General features: G+C 42.6%; 5 protein-coding genes across 5 annotated transcripts; 3 read left to right on the forward strand and 2 right to left on the reverse strand.

Moving 5' to 3' along the window:
- The first annotated feature begins 7,204 nt into the window (after window positions 1–7,204).
- On the forward strand, window positions 7,205–9,259 carry LOC108606743 (testis-expressed protein 10). The gene has a single exon (XM_017997141.1). It carries the CDS (start codon window positions 7,231–7,233, stop codon window positions 9,205–9,207), a length of 1,977 nt encoding a protein of 658 aa, XP_017852630.1. The 5' UTR covers window positions 7,205–7,230; the 3' UTR covers window positions 9,208–9,259.
- On the reverse strand, window positions 9,246–11,255 carry LOC108606744 (WD repeat-containing protein 46). Its single transcript, XM_017997142.1, has 2 exons — window positions 9,547–11,255; window positions 9,246–9,487 (listed from the first exon to the last, which is right to left on the reverse strand). The coding sequence occupies exons 1-2, from the start codon at window positions 11,188–11,190 to the stop codon at window positions 9,332–9,334; spliced, it is 1,800 nt and encodes a 599-aa protein (XP_017852631.1). The 5' UTR covers window positions 11,191–11,255; the 3' UTR covers window positions 9,246–9,331.
- Window positions 11,256–11,533: 278 nt separating this feature from the next.
- LOC108606746 lies at window positions 11,534–17,256 on the reverse strand. Its single transcript, XM_017997144.1, has 5 exons — window positions 16,467–17,256; window positions 16,072–16,333; window positions 12,605–12,781; window positions 12,079–12,223; window positions 11,534–12,019 (listed from the first exon to the last, which is right to left on the reverse strand). Exons 1-5 carry the CDS (start codon window positions 16,979–16,981, stop codon window positions 11,646–11,648), a joined length of 1,473 nt encoding a protein of 490 aa, XP_017852633.1. The 5' UTR covers window positions 16,982–17,256; the 3' UTR covers window positions 11,534–11,645.
- Window positions 17,257–18,394: 1,138 nt separating this feature from the next.
- On the forward strand, window positions 18,395–20,470 carry LOC108606745 (zinc finger and BTB domain-containing protein 17). Its single transcript, XM_017997143.1, has 2 exons — window positions 18,395–20,233; window positions 20,302–20,470. The coding sequence occupies exon 1, from the start codon at window positions 18,436–18,438 to the stop codon at window positions 20,206–20,208; it is 1,773 nt and encodes a 590-aa protein (XP_017852632.1). The 5' UTR covers window positions 18,395–18,435; the 3' UTR covers window positions 20,209–20,233; window positions 20,302–20,470.
- A 351-nt stretch (window positions 20,471–20,821) lies between these two features.
- On the forward strand, window positions 20,822–23,449 carry LOC108607280 (dynein regulatory complex protein 1 homolog). Its single transcript, XM_017997975.1, has 2 exons — window positions 20,822–20,838; window positions 20,944–23,449. Exon 2 carries the CDS (start codon window positions 20,958–20,960, stop codon window positions 23,229–23,231), a length of 2,274 nt encoding a protein of 757 aa, XP_017853464.1. The 5' UTR covers window positions 20,822–20,838; window positions 20,944–20,957; the 3' UTR covers window positions 23,232–23,449.
- Window positions 23,450–23,704: the final 255 nt, after the last annotated feature.

Here is a 23,704-nt window from a genome sequence, read left to right on the forward strand (position 1 = left end):
ATTAATGTGCTACACTTGGAGCGTTTGTCTATGGCTAATTATAATTCAGAGGCGCTATCATAGCTCATTGTGCTACTTACTATTTATAAACATGTACAAATTCAAGTGACAATTACAATAATTTGATTTTGATCAACACACACACACACACACACACACACTTTTTGAACAGCTTAATGCTAATGCTAATGATTGTCTCATGTTGCACGCGGCGTATGCGTAATTTTTATTTGCGTGCCAGCACAGACTAACGGTACACAAGGCGCAGCGCCCATTTCAGGGTTTGAGTGAGCTGACGCTTTGCCCCAATGAAAACTAAATTCAAACAAATTGCAAGCGGCGGCATCAATTGCAATTGATTTCAAAACACTCAGCACCCACCCCCCTCCCCCTGCATGCAACAACTGGGAAGTAAATTAATCAGTGCGCGCTCACTGTTACTTTATAGTCATCAAAGCAAAGCCCAGCAAAATTCGCATAAATTATTTAGTGAAGCTATTTTTTATTACATTTATTATCGTTAGTTTCTTTTGCATTTAGTTTCAAATGTGCAACGAAGGTCAAATATTCCCAACAGACATAAGTATATGTCAATAAAAGTTTTAATTGCTATTCACACATGCCAAGAAATGTGCGGTAAATAAGATGCCCTATCAGTCAAAAGGTCAGCATGTCTAACTGTCTGTCTGACTGTCTGTCTGTTTTAAAGTTAATCACAGTTGAGCTACTACTCGTGTCTACATCAATCAATAGCACAATTTAAAACCTAATTTATTAATTACTTATGCATACAAATTAAAATGTTTAGCTTTACAATGAATGTACAACAATGTTTTATTTATTTATTTAACTTTACAACTGACACGAGCACAAGTTTATAAACATTTCAAATATATTTATATCAAATGTTTTACTTTATTATGTGAATTCATGAATTATAAATTGAATTAGCTTGCAACAAAATCAAGTTCATTTTGAAAATATTCCACCTACAAATTCACATGCCGCTAAAAATAGTTTGAAACTTTTATTGTACCACAGTTAGCTTTGCATATTTTTTTTTTTTGGCGCAGTCCTTGGAGTATGTCTAACTAGCAATTAAATAAATAATATAGCAATGCGCTTGCACTTTTCGTAAATGTTTATAGCCAAAAGCTATGAATAAATCCAAACTGAAATGACATTTTCACAATGTGGGAATTGCCAGAACTTTACCAATTGCCATTCTATATGCAGACAACTTGATGGGCCCAGAAATTGAGCAACCAATAACAAAGAGTGGGAGCAAAACTTTGCTGTGTTGGGGGCAGCAACTTGTTGCGCTGCAGCAACCAAGGGGCAAGTGCAAAATAAATAATGTGTAATTGAATTGTAAAATGTTAAATGTGAAAAGCGAAAAGCTAAGCCCAATTACCGCACAGACTTGCTTAGTATACATACTAAGCTACAGCAAGTCAAAGGAATTGACAATACAGACAAATTGCTCGATGCGTGTTCACAATTGAATTGCGTGCTTCACATTGCTGCGCGTAGTGTCTGTGTGAATGTGTAGATGTGTGTGTGTGTGTGTGTGTGTGTATGTGTGAGTGTTGGGTATATATTTTTTTAATTGTGTGTGGTTTGGGGGCGCGTTTAGTTGAGTAAACGTAATCTTGTGCAATTCCCCCAAGAGACACAGGCGGCCCAACAGATACGAGAAGGATGTTTCCATGGTTAGGGCCAACAACAACTAACTAATCATTATGAAAAACGACACCAGGCTAATGCCACTAGCAAACGCAATAAACTACAGCACAAAGCAGCTAGCTACAAAAAAAAAACTACAATAAAAAAATGGCTAACACGCACACACAGCAAGTCAAAGTCAAAGCCACAAATGTGTGCTGGCCATAGAAAAAAATTGGAGCTAGTGGGTTGACATTGAGTAAAGTTTGAGGCCATCTATAGATTCAATCAAAATAAACTTCAATTTAAGGATTCTTTGCCTAGCTTAAGTCGCTTTCGCTCTCTCTATCAATTAATAGCATAGCAAAGCGTATTTCATAGTCAGGCAAGCTGCTCAACAGTGCGTACAAATATCTGTCTCATCCCGAAGAGAATCAAATTTGTAATCTAATTTTAACAGCAGCTGCTTTTATATTTTTTATAGCCATAGCTATTAAAATTGGCGAGTTTCGAAATTGTTTAGTTGTCTAATATATAGAATAAATAATATAGTTTATTATTAACATTATTATAAGTAAAAATAATAGTTTAGCCAGCTCTATCTGCAGTAAAAGCGTTTTTTTTTTTTAGTCAGGCAGGCAAACAGTGCTTACAGTAGAGTCTAAATGTACGAAACAAATAATAAAGTTTAATAAAGTGTTATAAAATTTAATAAATTAAACTTAAATTCAACTGTTCTTGCTACTCAATCTCTATCATAGCAAAGCGTATTTCATAGTCAGTCAAGCTGCTTAGCTCTAAGTACAAATTGCAGGATTTTTCTAGTTCACAAACTGTTTAGTCACACACATACGAATACGCTATGTATGTGTAATAAAGATTGCTGATTTATAGTTGGACTGTCTAATGTGCAATGTCAATTCATAAGCGACATTGACAATGACAACAATTTGTATATATGGAATGGGATCTATTGTGTGCTGCCCATATGAACTCATACGCTCTTTTGGCCATCATATTAATGGACTTTTTACACACACAGCTACAGAGAGAGACCATCAACTGCGCGTTAAATCAATTCCTGCCTTGCGCTTTTGCCCTGATCCTGACTGCTGCACTTGGCTCTGGCTGGCTGTGTTCAGGTTGAAGGCTACTTGGGCTTGGGCTTGGGCTTGGGGGGGCGTACGCCATTTTGCATTCAGCGCAAAAATGCAATTAAAAGCATATCGTGTTGCACGTTAGACGTGCCACATACAAAGAAAAAGTTGCAGGGGCAGGCAGCAGCAGCTGGAACTGGAACTGGGTTTGGGTGTTGGTCTGTTTGGTCAAGTTTAGTAGTAGTCTGTTCTGGTTTCGGTTTTTAGCTGGTGTCGGGCCAGTTGGTCAATCAATCAGTTGGCCAGTTGGTCAAGCACCAAAGCATTTAGTCGCGCATGAGCCATTAGAAAAAACATACATGCTACACATATATGTGTGTGCGTGTGCGTGTGTGTGTGTGTGTGTGTGTGGACACGCTAGTGGCAACAATAACTGTAATAATAACTGACCACTCGTCAACTTTGCACAGCGACAACAACGACAATGTACTACGCCCTTTAATACAAACACACACATATCAACACACACACACACACGCAATTGCAGCGCCTGACAGCAGTTCGATTTTTTTTTTCTTCTCCGACCACGACATTGGCCCTCAAACTTATGTTTTGGCCTCGTGCTCGTTCTGCTGGAGCAACTGCTAATTGCTCCGCTATGTCCTATGTCCTTACTTTCACTTTTACCGTTAGGCGCAATTAAACGCTGCTGCTCGCTGTCGCTCTCTCTCTCTCTCTCTCTCTTTCTTACTGCCTAGTTAGCATCCAATACTTATGAACTTTTAATTCTGTTTTAATTAGTTTACTAAACTAAACTAAACTAAAAATTTAATTTACCGCAGCTGTTTTGATTTCCAAACCACCCAACAACTTTTATTTGTTACTAGCTGCAGCTATTTGCTTTGTTTTGCAATTTTTAGTTAATGAGCTTGAAAACACAACAGTTGTATTTTCTAATTTGTTTCTGCTTGACAAGTGGCCAATATACACATGTGTGTGTGTGTGTGTGCCAGTTATCGCAGCATTGTTTTCTCATTCTCTTGCTCAATATCTCTAAATATCTTTTGAATGCCTTATCTTTGTTACAGCCAAGTACAATGGGCATTGCTTTTGGCTCTTGACGACGACAAAAGAAATAAATGCTTATGTCGTTCTATGAATTAGCCAAGCATAAAGCTCAACAAGCAACCAATTGTAACAATTTCTTCAGTCAAGCTAAGTTGGCAACAAACAAATTCGCTTTAAAACAGAAATTATATTTTAGATGCAAGCCAATAAATATTTCTGTGTAATTTGCCATTTGTCATAGCTGATTGAATAATATAATACAAATATGTAAGTACATATATAGTTGGTAATATAGTTGGTAATATATTATAGCCATGTATACCTATATGGCTATAATAGCGCGCATTAACGTTCATTATACAACATCAAGTTGCATGGGCAGGGGCTGGGCAGTAACTAAAACTAGCCCTCAAGCTAAACTAAACATGTTTAATGCTCTATATATAAATTAATATTAAATAAATTACAACATAAAACCTAACTTAATTTAGTTGTTTTTTAACAGCTCCTATGCTTATAAACAAACGATTTATATACCAAATGCATTACTGCTGCATTGAAATGTAATGCATTTGTTTTTGTTGTACATTAAACAATAAACAATTAGCTTTACTTATGCTTTATCTTAAACTTTAAAAGCTCAAACCAAACTATGTGCATAGAACTAAAAATGAAGTAATGCAGTTTTATTTGCTATGCGTTAAGCAAACATTTGTTAAGAGCACACACATACAAACATGCGGATATGCACATGTATGTGTGTGTGTGTGTGTGTGTGTGTGTATGCAATTAGAAAACTTCATTAAGCCTTTAGCCTAAGTTATAAGCTTTGAGTCAATGTCAAAGCTTGACATTTTATTTATGCCAACGTTAATTTTTTTTGTATTTTTTATTTCGCTCTTTTTTAAGTGCGCTTCACCCACAAAAGACAAATGACATCATTTAAGTTCCACAGATCGTGGCAGAAGCTTAACAAGACAAAAAGCAAAAATGTTGGCAAAAGTGCTGCAAAGCATAAAGACGAAAAAGTTACACGTGTAGCTGCAAATCATACACTGCGCAAAAATACTAGTTAATTATTTTGCTGTTGCACAATTGTTAGCGAATTTATTTGTTTTAAAAATGTTTAGTTAGTTTCATTTATTTACACTACATTTCTCGCAGTGTAAGCGCAGTTATTGTACTTGCTGGAAATGTTTATATACATATGTATGTATTAACAAATCTGGTTCTTCTGGGAAAACACACTTGTGAACTGGGTCAAAGATTAGCTAAAGCTCGAGACATTGCTAACAGCATGAATCATCCAACTCTTATGTGAGTGACTGTGGAACAAATTATGCATTTGATATGGCATTTATTTAATCTACATATGCATGTGTGTGTGTGTAAATAGATTTGCCAGTCATTACGAATAGACTCTACTAGTTATAACTAGTACTTTGTTAGTAAATATGCAGTTTAGCACTTTAGCCACCCACATAATTTTCTCAAAACTGCATTAGTTGTCATTTAATTCTGCTTGATCAGCTTTTTGTTTTCACCGGTTTTTCTAATGAAAAAAATCTTTACAGACTCTCAGAGTGCTAAAAGCAGAGTAACGGAAATTGCGCTTACACACACACAGATGCATGCATGCATGCAAAGCATAAGCTGCGCTTAAAACGTCAGCAGCGACGCCGGCGTTTAAAACGTTTGCTTGTTGTTCTTTTTGTTTCTCTTAGTTTACATCTGTTGCATTTGCTTACGTTTCTCTTTGTGGTTGTTGTTGTTGTTGTTGTTCCTGCTGCTGCTGCTTGTGCTGCTGAGGCTGTCGCTTTATTTTATGCATTTCTTTTTACCGTTTTGTTCATATAGCACGCGAAATTGTTGCTTTTTGATTTGATTACAAAATAATTTGGCAATTGTTTTGTTTTATGTTGCAAGCACATATGCATAGATAACAATAGTTTCAGTTTCACAATAAAAAAATTAAATAAAAAATACGTTCACATTAAAAAAAAAAAAACTAAAACCTATATCGAAACACTTTTTACAAAACATTTTCTTTTATATTAATTGTTTGTCTTTTGTTTACTACTCGTAGATTCTTGTCCATCACGCTTTTGTGGCGGCTGCCGGGAAAAAATAAAGCAGAGACAAGCAGTAAACACAACCGCGCAGGTTCAAACTTCGATTGTAACTGTGACAATGAGCGAGAGCGCGCCAAAAACGAAGCGAACAGTGCTGCCAACTGCTGTGACGCAATTATATTGCGCTTGGGTCTAGTATTTGCCTTATTTGTCATAGTATTGTCTTTAAACAATGTTTGTTTTTCATTGTGTGGGTGGCGCGCGCTGTTAAGTTTAGCTAGGGTTGGGAGAGGGCTCAAATCTCTGCTCGGTTGGCTGGTATGGGTATAATTTAGCGTTATCACTTTCGTTGAACTCTATTCGCTCCCCTCTCTTTCGCTATCAGTTTCTTGCAACCTTCAATCTTGAGAGGCGCGTGTAGAACTTTCTTTGATCTGTCCTTGGAAGAATGTGGCTTATTAATGCCATCCATTGCGCCTGTGTGAACGCGGCCAACTGCTGGCTTGACAGCCCTGGCCAATGGGGTTCATTATTTAAGCTTGTGCTACGTGGTAATTTACAATGAAAATATATGTTTCGAATTTATCAAACATTTATGAAACGTAAGTGCAAAATATTCCAGTGTGTCATCCGACTTTGGTCTATTCTCAACTTTCCCCCACTGCCCCTCTAAGCAGCAATTAAAATGCACTCAATATTGACATTTGCGGTATAGCGGCAGCTAAATTGCATACTATCTGTTATTGTTATTAATAAAATAATGCCCGCAATGTGATTTGTTGGTGAGCTGAGCTGTGGGCGCTGTATATAATATTTCACCATGGGTAATTGTCCATAAACACAGCTGCTAGAGAAGCTACTTACTCATTAGTGCTTAGTTGGTCAACTAGTTGACCTTACTGATGCAGTTTAAATTAATCTAAACTGTCCCGCTGTTATTATAACCGAGGATATTTGGGCAGGGATAATATATTTAGCTAATGGCAAACACGCCCTTTTTAATGCATTGATAACTTATATGTGGCTATAAAACGCACAGGATATGATTGGCAGTAAAGTGCATTATGTAATTGACATTAACTTTCAAGGTTCAAAGCAGCCGCACCTTAACTAGTAATTAAAAAGTAATTAATTAAAATCAAAGTGCTGTAGCAGCCAATTTTTAAATTACGCGCTAGCGACACACTTAACGATAAGTTATCGAAGGAAAAACTTAACGAAAGTTGTGTGTACGAGCTTATCGTTATCACTAATCGAATTATGCGCACAGCTGTTTTGCACATGCTTTAAACCGTCGTTTGATATTTTGATTCTCTTAGACATAAAACATGGGAGGCCAGCATAAAAAGCATTTGCGTGCCGAAAAGGCAAAAGTGAAACTAAAAGGCGCCAAACTGCCCAAAGGCCTAAATGTAACCAAAACAGACTTTAAGGTGCGCAAAATAGAAATACGCGAACAACTGAGAGACACAGCGCTATTTGCAGGTAGCGGCGCCCAACGTCAGTTGAACCTCAAGGAGACGCTCTCACGACTAAAGCATCACAACAGCAAGTTTCGCCTAGATGCGCTGCATCAAATACGCGATGCCGTCAAGTCCGGACAGGCACAGCAGCTAATTGGACAGCTGAACGAGCTGCTGCAGGGTGTGACCAGCGGTGCGCTGGACATAGAACGCGAAGTGCGTCAACAAAGCTGCAAGACCCTGGATGTGCTGCTGGAGGCACTCGAAGCAGATGCCATATCGCCATTCTTTCACATCATAACGGCGTATTTGCGCTGCGCCATGACGCATGTACAGCCTGCGATACAGGAGGACTCGCTAGCATTGATGGATGTGCTGCTGCTGCGTGTACCCGGACAGCTGCTGGCGGAGCGCAGTGCCAGCAGCATGATTAGCCACTTCATAGACATGATTTCACGCCTGCGGCATGACACACGCAACTCAAATCGTTTGCTAACAGTGCGCCTGGGTCAGGGGCAGCAGACAACGATCAAGTGGCGCACCAAGGTGCTGCTTAGACTGCAGCAAATCTTTCAAACGCTATTACAGCGTGAGAACAGCAAAGGCGCAGCCAAGCCACGTGTAGTGCACTTTGAGCAGGAGACAGAGCAGTATTATAATGTGCTGCGTCCCTTGCAGCTGGACAGACGGAACACCCACATCATACTGCATGAAGGCATGCGTCCAACCGAGCAGCTTCAGCTACAAAACTATGTGGAGCAGCTGATGCCCTTGCTGCAGGACAGCTGGCTGGAAGTGCGACCAGAACAACAGCAACAAAAGGATAAGGAAAAGCAACAACAACAGCTGCAGCAGCAGCAGATACTGCTGGATGGCGATGCTGCTGCCAGTTTGATGGTGGTGCTGGATATTATGCAACAGCTGTGGCAGCTGGTACTGCAGCAGCCAGGACAGCAGGAGCAGCAGCAGTTACTCAGCACGTGGCTGCGCAAAAATTATGCCGACAATTTTCTGCGTTACTTTTTGCGCGAGAGCAGCTTCCCGTACGAACAGACGCCCACAACGCTCAGCAAGAAACGCAAGGGCAAAGCCAATGCCAATGCCAACGCTAACGATAATCAATGCCTGGCACAGAACCTGACGCTGGTGCACCTCCTCTGTCACTTTTGGCCACAGCCAAAACAGGCGCTCAGTGAAGACTTTGCCGCCTTGCTGCACTATATGCTGCGTTGTCTGCGTCAGCTGCGCACTATCAATCCCCCGGAGCAACTACGTCTTGTTGCTGCACTCAGAGCTTTGCTGCTGGACAATGGCGCCGCGCTGCTGGCACTGCAGCCGCTGCAGATGGGTCTGCTGCTGAGTCAGTGCATTGATGCGTATGTGGAGCAGCAGTATACCACTAGAGAAGGCGTTGCGACACGTGTGTTGCATCTGCTCTGCGAACTGGTGCAGCAGCCACAGCTATATCAGGAATATGGTGGCGCTGATCAATTTGGTTTCTTTCTGAAGTATCTGCCGCAGCTGCTGCTGAAGCCAAGCGTATCCGACGCCACCTTGGCAGCCATGTTTACGCTCTCCCGGCAAGGCAATGTTGTTTTCCTCACGGCGCTGGCAGAGTGCGTAGCTCCAGTGCTACAGAATCTGCAGCATTTGCAGCTGACGGGGGACACCAGCCAAGCTGAGGCACAATTTGAGCTCCAAAAGCGCATTCTGAATCTATTCTACTATGCCAAACATGCTGCTGGCCAACAAAAGCTACTGGAACAGGCGCTGCAAGAATGCCAGCTGCAAGCCTCCGAGCAGGTCTTTAATTACTTCAAGTCTGTGCTAAGCTTTGACTAATTTTAGATATAGTTATTCCATTTTGTTTTTTAGAATTAAATGTTTTATACACAAAAAAAATGTAATTTTTTTAACTAAACACGCAGCACATGATTTATGTACATGATTAAGCTGAGCTACGAGCTTACTTCCTCTTAGGCTTGGGATTGAAGCGATCCAAGACGCTGCGCTTTGGCTTGGGCTGCTTGACTTGAGGCTCATTGTTATCATTAGCATTACTTGTATCCTTGTGGGCAGCAATGACGCTCTGCTTGGCCTTGCGCACTTCGCTAATGAACTCCTGCAAGTAAACAAATCATTAATTATATAGTATGCTTAATTTTAATTACGCATACACACCTTGCGCTGTAGATCCTTGACGATTTGCTTGTTGCGCGCCGTCTTAACGCTGCCGCCACGGCCCTTCATCTTGTGACGTGGCTTCATGTCAATGCGCGGCGGTTTGAGATGGAACAGCTGACGCTTGGCATCGACCTTCTCCTGCAACGTGGGCGCATCCACGCCCGTGATTTGTTGCGGATCCAGCGTTATCAGCTCTGGTGGTATTTTCTCCAAAAGCGCATGCACTTCATGCTCGCGTCGCTGCTTGCTCGTCTCAAATGGATTATCCTCCAAGGCATCGTAGTTGGGCTCACCACAGCCGGGCACCAGCAGCGATTGGAAGCCATGTGATGTGGCGACACCGAGCACATCCTCATAGGGGCAGAAGCGCATGCCACTAACGGGAGCATCACAACGCTGACGCAGATAGGGCAACTTCTGGCGATCGGCAGTGCCGCCGCCGATCAAAATATCCGTATACGTCTCCAAATAGGTTCCCTGGGAGAGCGCCAACATGCCACGTTGTGACACCTCCACCTCATTGGCAGGCAAACGTAGATTGAACCTCGCCAGCGGCGTTGGCGTCAACATGCGTATGTCCCAGACCTTGACAGCGCGATCCAGGCCAGCAGTAATCAAATGCTGACCCTTGGGATCTACGGTAAGCGCAGTCATCGACGTTGTATGGCAGAGCAGCTTGGCCAATGGCTCGCGCACCTTGGGCGACCACATGGACACAACGCCCTTACCACCGCCTATGCAGAGCACACCATTGCTTGGATTATGCCGCATTATACGTATGTCGCCTAGCCCAGTATTGAAGTTGCCCACAAGCTCGCCAATGGACACGTCCAGCCATGAGGCAAAGCCTCTGCTATTGGCGGTAGCCAAGAGGAAATGATAGGGCAAAAAGTCCATACGATTAATGCGATTCAAACGCTTGACGCAGTGCAGCTCGGTGCCCTTCTTGTCGTAAAAGTAAACCCATTCCTTTTGCGCCACCGCATACATAGTGGGCACATGCAGCCACTGGACATCGCTGATGCTTTCCATGCAATTGAATTCACAGTGCAGCTTCTTGGTTACCCAATCGAAGGCGGCTATATGACCACGCCTACCACCTAGCAGCAAATGCCTGCCATTCTTCGTATAGCGCATTGTGTATGGACCAAAGTCTAGTTTGAGCTGGAAATGTTTAGCCGCGGACTGCAAGTCCACATTATTTGCAATCTCCGACTGACGGTAGCCGGCTGTCACCTCCTCCTCATCCGGCTCCAGCACACCTTCTGACTCCTGCAGCAGCATTTCTGTGCGTGCTGCCTGCTGTGTTGCATACTCTAGATACACCTCCTTGCGCTCCTGCTGGCCTTTAAAATGACGCGTCTTAACACCGCGACGCTCTACTGCCGCACCGCGTGAATATTTATCCAATGTCTCTTGTGGTATCTTTTGCTTCTTTTCTTTTTCAGGATTTGCTTTTGTCTTTGCCTCATTGTGCGGTTTCTTTAGTTTATAATGTGACTGCATCTTGATCAGATCGCCTGTAAAGTTTTGGTGACCCTTCCGCTTTAGTTTTACAGGCTTGGCATCGCCCTGCTCACCGTTGGCTTCAAAATACCGCCCTGGGCGCTTATTTTGCGCCTTGTACGGTGGTTTTGCCATTTTGTTAAACAATTGTAAACTTTAATTCAAATAAACAAACAGCACAAGTTCCTCACAACGTGCTATTCGACTGTCTATACTAGATGACAGTGTGTTGTTGAGTTGAGTGCGCATTGCGCAGCGTTGTCAACCCTACTTTCGATAAGTCTAAGTGGCTTTCGTCAAGTTTCGGTTTTAATTTAAATTTAATTACAAATTGCACAGTATTAGTTTGAGATACAAAAATATTATAAATTTGCGCTTAATACTAGAATTTGATTTGAAAGCGCATCAAATTGAATTTTATATGCAAGCATAAAATGCTTTCAAGGCGCTTTCAACTAATTTTTAACTTATTTTGGTATTTACTGCGTTTTAAGCATTCGTTAAACGAATTTCGTAGCCAGTCAGTCTGTATAGTATTTGTTATAATACCAAATATACCCAAAAAAAAAATATTATAATAACTCATACAACTAGTAGACACGTCCGTAGGGCAACGTATTTGGATAGTAGGGCAAGGGCATTAAAAATTTGCCAGCAAAACGTGGTGCCGACTGCGCCGATTCGCTGCTGGAGGAGAACATGGATGTGCAAATTTCAGCGCGATGCAAGCGACTGCTGCTATTCGAGTTGCTGGCAATGGTGCCAGCGCCCATTAGACCCGACCCGGAGCCACTTGATCCAGCCAGACGACGTCGACGCGATCGTATGAGCGAGCAAATGGCAACAATGATTGCCACTAAAAATATGGAGCCCAAAATGCAAAAGGATAGGGCCAACTTGGAGATGGATAGACACAGCGTGCCCTCGCTGGGCAAAGGACGCACATGTGGCCCATACTCATCCACTGGAAAGAAAGAAAAATTATGTTTTAGGGCAAGGGATAAGTTATATATGTTTGCTTACCACTCATATTATAGCGTCGATCATAGCGCAGACGATCGACTTCGATCTGTGGTGCAGTCACGGCCAATGAATTGAAGACTTCAATGCGCGCCAAGTGCTGATCCATGTTCAGCTGCAGCGGTTGCTCGGCCAGGCGACAATTTAGCTGCAGCATGCGACAAAAGTTTCCAAAAGCGCAACAAAAAAAAAAGAATCACAAACATGTTTTTTTTCTATTTTGTTGTTTTACGATTTACATTAGTTAACAACGCGTACACTTGAGTAATTGTTAAGGCATTTGCTTCAGTGCATTTTGGTGCAATAACCACATTAATTAGTAGCACACACATACACATAGAAAAAAACACTCATACGCTCTGTTGCACACACATAAACAAAAAGTACGTAGTACGAACACTTTCGTTTTCATTGCAATTAATTAATATGCATTTTAGGCCTTGTTTACCACTGCGCTTTGTCCGTACGATGTACATATGTGTGTGTGTGTGTGTGTGTGTGCTTGTATTTGTTTATGCATAATACTTACATTTGGGCACTTCCCTTTGCAAAGCTGCACGCCACAGCTAACATGGAGACGCTCGCGATCGGGAAACTTAAAGGCGGGAAACGTGGCCATAAACGTACGTTCGACCAAATCTTCCTCATGCTGCTTCGACCAGCCCTCCTCGGCGGGCTTGTGGCGTGTATGCAACGCCGGCATGACCTGCAACAAATACAAATACAAACTCATTATTCAGTTATTCAGTTGCAACTGGCAAACACTTGTTGCTTAAAGTGCTTTTAACTAACATTAGCGTTATTGTTTATTTACTATGATTAAACAATTTGTAGCTTCCTTTTGAAAGATTGTATAACATTTTAAAGCTGCGATCTGAACTCCAAAGCTAACGTTACTTTAAATATTTACATAAGAACCCAATTAACACTGAAATGGAAATGGAAATGGAAAGTGGGCAATGTTAGAATTTCAAGAACTCGTTCTTGCTTGTTATGGCTTGAGAAACTGAACCAGTTTCCAGCTGACCCTTTGCACCCTTGGACTTGTAACTGCTGCTGCTGCTGTTAATGTCAGCACGGTTTATGGCCAAGTTATACAATGTACAGCAGCAGCAGCAACAACAATGGCAAAGCAAGTCTCGAGGCATTTGGTCAGTTCACTTCCGTTACAAGCGGAGAGCGGGCTACAACGGTAACTGAGAGAAAGAAAGAAACAAACAAACGCTCATGTGCCAAGTTCAATGACAAAAACAATGTCTATGCATATGATATACTACACAAGCATACGTATGAAATTACAAGCCCATGTGATTTACGTGTTGCCATTGTTACATTTGCCACAAGTTGCAGTTGCCACAAAATACACATCTGTTGTATTTGTAACACACGTTGCTGATTAGCTACCGCCTGCTCTCAATTTACACACCTAGAGCACGTGCAATAGCTCTAGCTGTCTCTCTCTATCTCTCTCTTTCTCTCTTTCTCTATTACTCTATCTCTGTCTTGCTTGTGTGAAGTTGCAAAGTTGGAAACAATTACCACTAGGCGTACTACTGCAGACAATCAAAATTGCCACGGAAGTTCAACAGAGTTCATAAATTAAGTATACGCAAAGCTCTCGTCATTCACGCTTTTCCTACTATACAAACTGTCTGCGGGTCTGGAAGAATTTTCTATTTCTAACAATGTTCAAATGAGCTTGCAACAAAGAAGCTTCTTCTATTTGCATAATGCGCTCCCATGACAAAGCTTATAATTTCAAATGAAGATTTCCAAATCCCAAAAATGCTCAAACTAAAAGTTTAAACAAATTTCTTAAATTGCAGCACAGCAAAGTTGAAAGTCTTACTATGTTAACTAACTGCAAGCAAAATACACAAATTTGTTATGCTACTTATAAATAATAGTAGTAGTACCAAGAATACTACAGATAGTTATCACAGAAGCAAGTCCGGTCTAATGAGGTTGCCAAGCCACCACCACGGAAGTATTCCAAAGCTGAATACAACGAGAGCCCGCTCCGAGCCCGATATGCATCTAGATTTTAGTATATATACAGTAGCTCATAGCTAATTGTAGTAGATAAGCTACACAGAAAGAAATGTGACAAATTTCTAATTATAAATTCCAAATGGTATTCAAACATTTGGAGCATAAATCAATCAATTAATCAACGTGTGTGTGAGGCTGACCAGCTAACCGAGCCTTCATAAACAGTTTAAACTGTAGTCAACGAGTTGCCAGAATAATAATCAGGCTTAATCTTTAGACTTAAGTTATTGAAAGTGCAACTTTCGCTGAGTTTAAGCATCTTGCATGAAATTTTTATTCATATACGCGTATGTTGTTGCCTTACTTTTGTTTTTAATTTGTGCTTCAGATGTTTTGAATACAAAATGTGCGTCAAAAGAAATCAATAAATTGAGTATGAGGCAAAAATGTTTGGCCCATTTTATACAAACGATGTTTATGTTGAAACATGAAAGTGCAAACTTGAATTTAACATGTGAAACTAATTTTATATTTGCGATTAATGTTTATCAGATAGTTTTTGACAGCCGTAAATGAGAGCTTGGCCAAAAAAAAAAAAAATAGTTGTAGTCTAATATTACAAAATAAAGGCAGCAATTTTTAAAAAATATTTTTTTTTTTGCTGTGTAGCTGCTTTGTTAACTGATCTGCGTTGGATCGTGTAACAGAACAACACCCTTTGCTTTATATATATGTCAGCAGCAATTGGAACTGAGAGTGGAACTGAAGAATTGCATACTGCTTGGCTATGTATGTGGGTCATGCTTTGGATTGGAAACTATGCCACAGCAGCAAAAGGAGAGGAGTATGTTTCACTTTTTAGCAAAAGCTCTGTGACCTAGAAGCTGCTGCCAGCGCTTGTGGTGTTGTGTGTTGTTTCTTGGGTGTTCTGTGTGTTTATCTAAGTCATGTTAGATGCGTGCATAAATTTGCAGAAACAATAAAACTAAAACTGACTGCAGCAACTACAGAAAATGAAATGTGCGCTCAAACGGAAGCAGCTGAGCTGATGGGCAAAGGGTAACTGAGGCGGAGGGCGAGACTACAAAGGTATGTGCGATGGACAGACAATAAAACAAACACAAAATGCAAATATTTGGTGTGTTTTGTTGTTTTTTTTTTGCTGTCCGTTAAAATAAATATAAAAATTAAGCCGTGAGATTTTTCTTGTCCACAATGGACAACAACAACAACAATAACTAAATAGTAGAAGAAACAGCAGCAGCAGCAGAAGATTTGTTGACCCATTTTATGGCATGACATGTGCACAAAGCTGCGACGCCAAGAGCGACGCGACTGCGCTGTTTAATGCAAATAGCTTGGCATTGGCCAGGGCTACTGATGTTGGTTGTCTGTCTGTCCGTCCGTCTGTTTGTTGTTGGCGTAGTCATGTCAAAAAGTTAAACGCTAAATATTTCCACTGTTGGCTAATTGTTGTGACCTCTTAATTTACTCAAGAAGAACTGAAGAACTGTTTGCCGTGCTTTTTATGGGGCTGCTTAGCTGCTTGGCTGCGCAGCCGCTACGTCATAATATCTAAAATGTGAGCTGTTCTAAACATAATTATGTTTAACAGTTTGAAAAATTTTCGACGCGCTTGCATGTTGTAAATCAACCGTTAGAATTAATGATGCGCAATTGCAAGCTTATGTATATGTGTGTGTGTGTGTGTGTGTGTGTGAGTGTTATGTATGCATGTTTGGCAGCTTATGCAACTTAGAATATTTCAACTCGCTTATATGTATAGCTGACAGCTTTTGTGCGCTGTCGCGTGCTCTTCACTTTCGCCGCGATTAAAAACGAAAGTATATGCTAATCAAATCGATAAGCGTCCCATTAAATCATCGATCATTAAAAAACTATTTCAAGCAACAACAACCGTATATACAATATCAATTAACTAAAAACACGTTTGCGAAAAGCTGACCTAACGGTTTATTTGTTTTTATATGCTTGGTAACTCACCTGCTCGTCTATGGGACAGCCGCGCGCATCGAGCAGTTGCTGCGTAGATTCACCCAACCCATCCAAGGCGGCACAGTCCACTACACGCACGCCTATATTGCCCGGCACAATGGCGCGCACGGTTAAAGTGGTTGCCACGCCCACCTCCACAGAGCCAGCACCATGTGGGCCACCCAGCTCCAGCCAAATACGCACGTGCGGCGTTTCCATGTGTGTGTGTGTAACTGCAGCGGCGGCAGCCAAAGCTCGCATGCGTGCATTTCTGCAGGAGCAAACATCGATTGAATAATCGATAAGTGTTAATTATAGGGTGGATAAATTTAATTTATTAAAACTTTTAACTCTTCCCTCCGCATTTTATAATTTGTATTTCTATTAAAAGGTCCGACACTTACCTATCACGTCCACTTAGAGGCAGCGTCATCCCCATGGCCTGGGCAGGCAGCTGACAGCGCACAGTTTTCAGTATATCCGTGCTCTGGCGCAGCTTTTGTTCCATTTGCAGCATAATGCGGACTGTGTACTCCATGCCGCCGTCGGGCAGCGGCTCGGCGCGCACACCACAGCCCGAGGTGGGAATGCGCAGTGATAACTGGGCATCGTCCTGGCCACGCGTGCGGCACTCGAGTGGAAAGTCCTTGGCATAGAGCACACCTCGAAAATTGCGGTTCAATGTCAGCTGCATGTCGAGTAGCTCACGCGTGCAGTTCACCTGCAAAGTCTGGATCTGCATTGTGTTGGGGGCGGAGGCGGCGGCGGGAATGGAGTTGACACCGACAGGTGTGGCTAATGCTGAGGCAGCGATTGGGGCTGGCGCCTGCAGCGCTGCTAGCAGCAAGACGGCCAGTTTAATGGTCGTTCTGGTTGCCCAAGCAGCGTGACATACAAATTGCTGTTGCCACAAGAACATGTTGCCGATTTTCCAATTTCCCGTTTGTGACGCGACGCGATGCGATGCGGCAGCAACCGCAAATGATGCCACTTGGTCGCGTTGCCGTTGCCAACACCTGTTGCTGCTGACACTAGCGGGGGGGCGGGGACTTGTGTCTGGTTGCGAGTAGGCTGTCTGGCTGCTCTTAATTGGCCTGATCTTGAGGAGCTTGGCTGAAATGAAAATTGTTATTTATGTTTATGCTCAAGTGCTTAAGGCTTATTTTATGGCCAAAACCGAAATTGGGTCAAGTTTGGTTTGATAACAACATCAACTTAAATATTGCAGCAGCCATAAGGGCAAATAATAAAAGCCAATACTAAAACTTAAATCAACAACAACATTAATGCGTTTGCATTTTTGCGTAATCCTATTTGTTTGTCCATTTTTTTGTTTGATTTTATGATTTGTCGTTGCTGTTGTTGTGTCTATTGATAAAATAAGCGCCTCAATTGGCCAACTAATACACATATATTTGAAAGTTTTTGGTAAAAGTCTCGGACATTACCTTGACCTTATATAAAATGCCTATTATAGTTTCTTTTTGATAAACAGGCACAAATTTTTATCACACACGAAAAAAAAAAAAATAAACTTGCACAATAAATAAATTTTTCAGCACGTAACAAAATTGATTGGAAAACCGCAAATTTAAAAAAAAAATAATATTTTAAAGTAACGGCAATAACTACGCATGCGCTCGCGCGCTTCACACGCAGAGGCAACTGAACTGAAAATGAGCCAAACGCACGCTACCGAGTGTGCAAATCAAATAAAGCCGCAAGCGCCAACAAAATGCAATGTGTGAATATGGTTGGGGCACACACAAGAAGTTGGCTAAGGCTAAGACTCGTTGTGAAGACGACACTTTATGCTTGGCGCCAAATATAAAATGTTAACGAAAGACGGTCAGCTTTGTGACAAACGCCATATCAACATGCCGCCACATTTAGGACAACGTTTTCAGTATTTGCCCGGCATTCCTGTATTATCGAATAGTAGCTATGCGATAATATAAGTACAGCGTATGCGGTCCGCCGCGAGTTTTCAAATTGCAAATGATTGGACACTAGTGATAAAAATTAATAGATTCTGTAATCTAATGTGAATATTGCAATTAATACAAACTAAAATCCCACCTATCATTCATCTACTGCCGTTTATTGTCTGGCCAACGGCGGAGTGCGTGCCGACAGCCTAAATTGCGCTGAGTGTGGCGAAAACTTATGATTGGGGTTAAATTCGGATTCCTGGACTTCAAAGTCAAGTCGACGCATCAAAAATATGCTTAAAAAATTCATACAATTTAAAACTAGCGATAGCTACCGATGGTTAATAATCTATCGATTATGCGAACTATCGGTCGTCTTTCACCTCCAATTGCCACACGATAAACATAAGCGGCGCTGAGCCACGGCAAATAATAAATAAAAATGTCAAATATTAACATTAATAATGTAGACATGTCTGAAATTATTGAGTTTGTAATGCCAAATGCTATCAGATATTCTGAACAAACGCAGGACCACGACAATGACAGTGTTGAGGAGGTCATGGAAGGTAATACATTGGTGGACATGGCCCATGCATACGGGGAGGAGTTCCTCTTGGTAAACGAAGATGGGACCGTGGGTGAACTGCTGCAACTGCAGGAGCATGAGTTGGTGAACTGTGCAGAAGAACCGGATGAGGATGACGATGAGCAGTATTTATTGAGCGAGCAGGCACCGGAGGATGCCCTGCAGCATTTTATCAAAGGCGAGACCGAAATTGGAGGTGAAGATGAAATATTAGACGAGCAAATTGAACACTATGAACAGTTCGATGAACAGATCGAAGATGAAAATGTTCAGCCCGAGCCAGGGTACAACTATCACTATGTGCAATCTACATCACCCACAAACGAAGCGCAAGCTCTTGAGTTTGACGAAATCCAACAGTACAGCGCAGAAAACAGTGAGCAGAGTTTTCAACAACAGCATGAGTATCTTAATAATGAAGAGGATGACTATGAGGAAGTCGATGCTCCAGATACTAATTTGGAGTCTGAACCTGCAAAACCAATCCAACCCAGCGATAAGATGCTGGACACATTTAAAGGCCCTCGTCGTTATATGCTCTTCGATGATCTTATAGCCACCATAGTCGACTTTGATGAGCACGGTACGCCTATTGTGGAATTCTCAATGATATGCAGCACATCCGACGAGAAGCTGCCCGTGGAATGTGGCATTTGTCCAGATGTCATGGCCAAATCAAAGTTGGCTAAACATCAAAAGATCCATCTAGTGCCAGGCACCAATCGCTATGCCTGCATCTACTGCACTGAAACCTACAGAGACTGCAAATATCTGGCGGGGCACGCGAGGCGCCACATGGGCATACGGCCCTATGTCTGCGAGCCCTGCAAGCTGTACTTCTCCACCAAGCAGGACCTGCGCGTGCATAATCAGCGTCGTCATCTGGAGAAGGAGCACATCTGCGAGATGTGCGGACACACCTTTGCCCAGTACACACGATTGAAACGACATCGAGAGGCAACTCACGAAAAAAAGCGAAGATTTAGCTGCCCACATTGCCCGAAGGCCTACTACAAGAACTTTTCGCTCCAGGAGCATATACGCAATGTGCACATGGGTAAGCGCCGCATGCTCAAGTGTCCATTCTGTGGTATGCAGTGCCGGGATGCGCACAAGATGGCGCGACACCGGAAGGAGATGCATCTGAATCAGGACTCGTATGAGTGCCATTTGTGTAACGAGGAGTTCACCGATATTAATTACTTTGATGCTCACAAGCGTTCCATACAGTGCCGCAGTAATACGCGACGCCAACGCATTGAGGATGCAGCAACAGCGGGAACCTCGACTTCTGGTGGTAATCTTGAGTCCGATGACCTAGCTGCCATGGGAATGGAGGAGGATTATGACGAGGATGCGGGTCTCATGGTCGAAGGAAGTGACAGCAACGCCATCTATGAGACAGTTAGCGGTAGCTATATACAACTTCAGGATGTGGAGGACGACCCAAGCCAATTTGCGGAGCAATTTGAATACGAGGATGAGGTTTTGCTCGTCGAAGAGGTCGCTGAGGGTGACGAAATACTCGAAGAGCAATATAATCCGCAACAGCAGCAACAGGTGGACCCCGAGTACAATGACAATGAGCTAGTCTACGAAATCACGCTGGAGACTGAGGATAACTAAAACCCCGTATACTATAAATATAAATGTAAATATCACAAAATAAATGCATTTCTCTCTAAGCTAATACAATACGATATGTTTATATTCTTTCAGATACATATTCAAAGCAGTCTTGCGCCAGTAACCGGGGAAACCCATCGAAGCAACCCAGGATCCCAGAGGTGTATATTCGTAGTAGTCAAAATGCAACCCGTTGCCTCGCTATCATTCCAGCAGAGCAGCATTGCCAGCAGGCAATATTAAATAATTGTGTTTACAAATAAATAATTAAATATACAATATGCATTTATTGCAAATTATTTTTCTTTGTGTGTGTGTGTGTAAAAAAGGTGACATCAACATTGTGTTTTTTATTTAAGGGGGGCGTGTTACGTGCGAGCGAGCTGGCAACAATTATCGATACTCGATATCGAACTTGGCGGGCTTTTAAGAAAGTACTGAGCGATCAATAATGTTGTGGATAATACGTGCTAGCTTTATGTCCGGTGCATTCCTGTTTGCATCTCGCTCGAACTAAGGCCAAGTTTTTCATTACTATTGTGGATTTTATTTTGAAAATAAACAAACTTAAACATGACGCTGGCGTTACTTAGCAACAATTGCAATAATATTGATCACACAGTTGTCAGAGTAAATATATAAAACATATATAGTTGGCTTAAGCAATAGCATCAAACAAACATATTTAAATATATGCATTCATTTGTACGTATATTTTGTTTGCTCCTGATTTAGCAACAACTAAAGCAATGGATAACAATAACGAAGATGAAGTTGAGCCAGAGGGCGCCATTACTGAGTTGGAAACCGATGATGACGTAGAGTCCGAATCTGAGGCAGAGCCAGAGGAAACTGAATTAGATGCAGGCGACAGCTGGGAATCCTTTCAGGATCGCATTGATTCTTTTCTAGCAAACACAACATGTGACAAGCCGGTGCGCAAACTGGACGAACGTCGCACAGTGATTGTGGAGCGTGTGCGCCAGTTACAAAAAGATACACCCAAGGCATTCGCAGAACGGTCACTGGCGCAGATGAGCCAGATTGATCAGCAGCTGGAGATATCGAGCACCAGACTGGGCCAGCTTGTGCGCTTTGGCAATGAGTTGGTGACCAATATACGAGTGGCCAATGAGCGGCGTGAGCTCAATCGTCGTCTGTTCGAGACAGGGCAGAGCAGAAATATGAAACAGACTCTGCAGGGCGAGAATATTGAGGCACTTGCCAAGTTTGAAGATATTAAAGCACGCTGGACCGAGCTGGAGGAGATTAACGAGCCCATGCTAATGTGGGATCAAATTGAGGAGCAGAAGAAGCGCATAGCTAGCATAATGGCGCGCAAGGATGAAATGATAGCTTCCTGCCAGCAGGAGATTGACCGCATGAATGCCAAGTACGAGCAAGATCGTCAGCGCCAGGCGGCGGATCTATGCTGCCTGGTCGAGCGTGTAGACAATCAGGTAGAGACGCTCAAAGAGTCATACAAGCATCACTTGGAACTGCTGCGCAACACTGTCGAGGATGAGCGTCAAATGTTCTCGCTGACGGCGGCAGAGAAGTGGCGCAACTACTTCAATGCGCTCAATGCCAACTTCGATGAGAAATCCAAGCTGGTGCGTGTGCGCGAACAATTTTACACGCTGCAAACGCAACTGCTGCAGGATTCCCAAGAGGAGCTAACCAAGCAGACGCGCGTGCGCTTGGAAAAGGAATGCGAGCGCCTGGAACTGGAGCTGCGACGCACACGCGACAACGTGCTGATGAACTCCGAGAAGCTGGACTACAACTATCAAGTGCTGCAGCGACGCAATGATGAGAACTCCATAATAACAAATCAGCAAAAGCGACGCGTCGCCCGCTTGCATGAGCTGGTCGCACGCACGCGCCGTCAACTGCGTGAGCTCTATCACAATGGACGCCGCACCATATCGAAGCTGACCACAGATATACAGCAGCTGCATGGCAGCATCAGCGACATGGAGGCCAAGGCGCAGCATACGCGCAACATAAACCGCGAGAAGTTCAATCGTGTTTGGAACATCAACTACGATGAGATAACCGATCTGCTGACGCGCATCTATGAGATTGATCGCATACTGCACGAACAGCAGCTGGTGATGCCCTGGACCAAGCCCCATATACACATTGATAACATCAATAAGCCAATCAATAAACGCAGCACCAATACTATGGAGCGCATTGAGCGTCGCTTTGGCAAGCTGCCCAGCAAGTACGGCGGCACTTTGCCCAAGAGCGGCGGCGATGATATCAAGACACGTGGTCCCATACAACAACTGCCGCCGGAATCGGCGCGTCTAATGCGCAACATTCTACGCAAGCTCGCCGATCGTGGTGGCTTTCTCATTGAGGAGCGTCTGCTAAAGATTTTGCGTCCCTATACGGAGCGTGAGCAGACCATGGTGCGCATTGATAACATCTTTGCAGCACTGCGCATCCACAACCTGGACGATGTCATGGAGCTATCGCAGGTCTTTGAGCCCTATACCTATTGCCCCACATGTCAGCCAGCGGGTCTGAGTCCGTTGAAGTGCGCTGAGGTGTTTCTCAAGGATCAGTCCGCCAATCGTTATCTCAAGGTGGGCGATGTTAAGAATCTGGATCAGGCCGTGCTGCGTGGCAAGAACACAGCTCATATATTCGCTGTTAAGGGCATGAGCAAGGAGCCCTGCTCGAATCATTATTTGGTCATGGAGCCCGCCTTGGTGCTGCATGCCATGAATCTGTATACCAATCAAAAACACAAGCAAATCTATGGCAGCTCCTTGGACAGCGCGATGGAATCGGAGCTTATACACTTTAGCGATGAGGAGATACAAAAGTTTTGGCGACAGTTTCGCAATATGTTTCCAGCATCCAAGTCGGCGCTATGGAAGACTCTGGAGCATGGTCTCAATCACTACGTGGAGGTGCTCAAAATGCGTGTCGAGTACGATGCCGAGGTCGTCTTTCTGCGCCGGCAGAACGAGGAGCTGCGCCATCTGCTGCAAAAGTTCAAAGTCTGAGTTACCCCATATACACATAAGTATATCTAAGTAGATCATATAAGTCTTGAATCTGTATAATTATCATAAATTTTAATTGTATGCCATATCCATTTAATAGTGTTGCTCTCTCGCTCTAACTCATGCTTGAGCTTCAAGTGCTGCACTCTAGCCGGATGATTACACTGCGCTACAAAATAATAATAAAAATAGTAATTGAATTGCTAGCGCTAAACCGATGCACAAACAAAATCATTAATGAAAATGTTTCATATAAAACGCTTAAATAAATTAATATATTGACTGACTATACGTTTTACTTGTGTATTTATGCTAATAACTTTAATACTGTGCATAGTGCAATGTCGATAAAGCTCAATTAAGCTGTATCCATGGGCGTAGTATGCAAATATTAATTTAAATATATATTTTAAAAGCTGTAACTCAGCAAAATGGATACAGATTTTGCAGTTTTATGTCTTATTAGACTCCTG

Source organism: Drosophila busckii, chromosome X (assembly GCF_011750605.1).
Source record: "Drosophila busckii strain San Diego stock center, stock number 13000-0081.31 chromosome X, ASM1175060v1, whole genome shotgun sequence".
Classification (NCBI taxonomy): Eukaryota; Metazoa; Arthropoda; class Insecta; order Diptera; family Drosophilidae; genus Drosophila; species Drosophila busckii.

Coding starts and splice junctions, on each gene's coding strand:
- LOC108606743 (XM_017997141.1), top strand. CDS start 7,231: ATGGGAGGCCAGCATAAAAAGCATTTGCGTGCCGAAAAGGCAAAAGTG.
- LOC108606744 (XM_017997142.1), bottom strand. CDS start 11,190: ATGGCAAAACCACCGTACAAGGCGCAAAATAAGCGCCCAGGGCGGTAT. Junction 9,488..9,546: donor TCAAGGATCTACAGCGCAAG/GTGTGTATGCGT, acceptor GTTTACTTGCAG/GAGTTCATTAGCGAAGTGCG.
- LOC108606746 (XM_017997144.1), bottom strand. CDS start 16,981: ATGTTCTTGTGGCAACAGCAATTTGTATGTCACGCTGCTTGGGCAACC. Junction 16,334..16,466: donor CCTCTAAGTGGACGTGATAG/GTAAGTGTCGGA, acceptor TTGCTCCTGCAG/AAATGCACGCATGCGAGCTT. Junction 12,224..12,604: donor GCAAAGGGAAGTGCCCAAAT/GTAAGTATTATG, acceptor CGCATGCTGCAG/CTAAATTGTCGCCTGGCCGA.
- LOC108606745 (XM_017997143.1), top strand. CDS start 18,436: ATGTCAAATATTAACATTAATAATGTAGACATGTCTGAAATTATTGAG.
- LOC108607280 (XM_017997975.1), top strand. CDS start 20,958: ATGGATAACAATAACGAAGATGAAGTTGAGCCAGAGGGCGCCATTACT.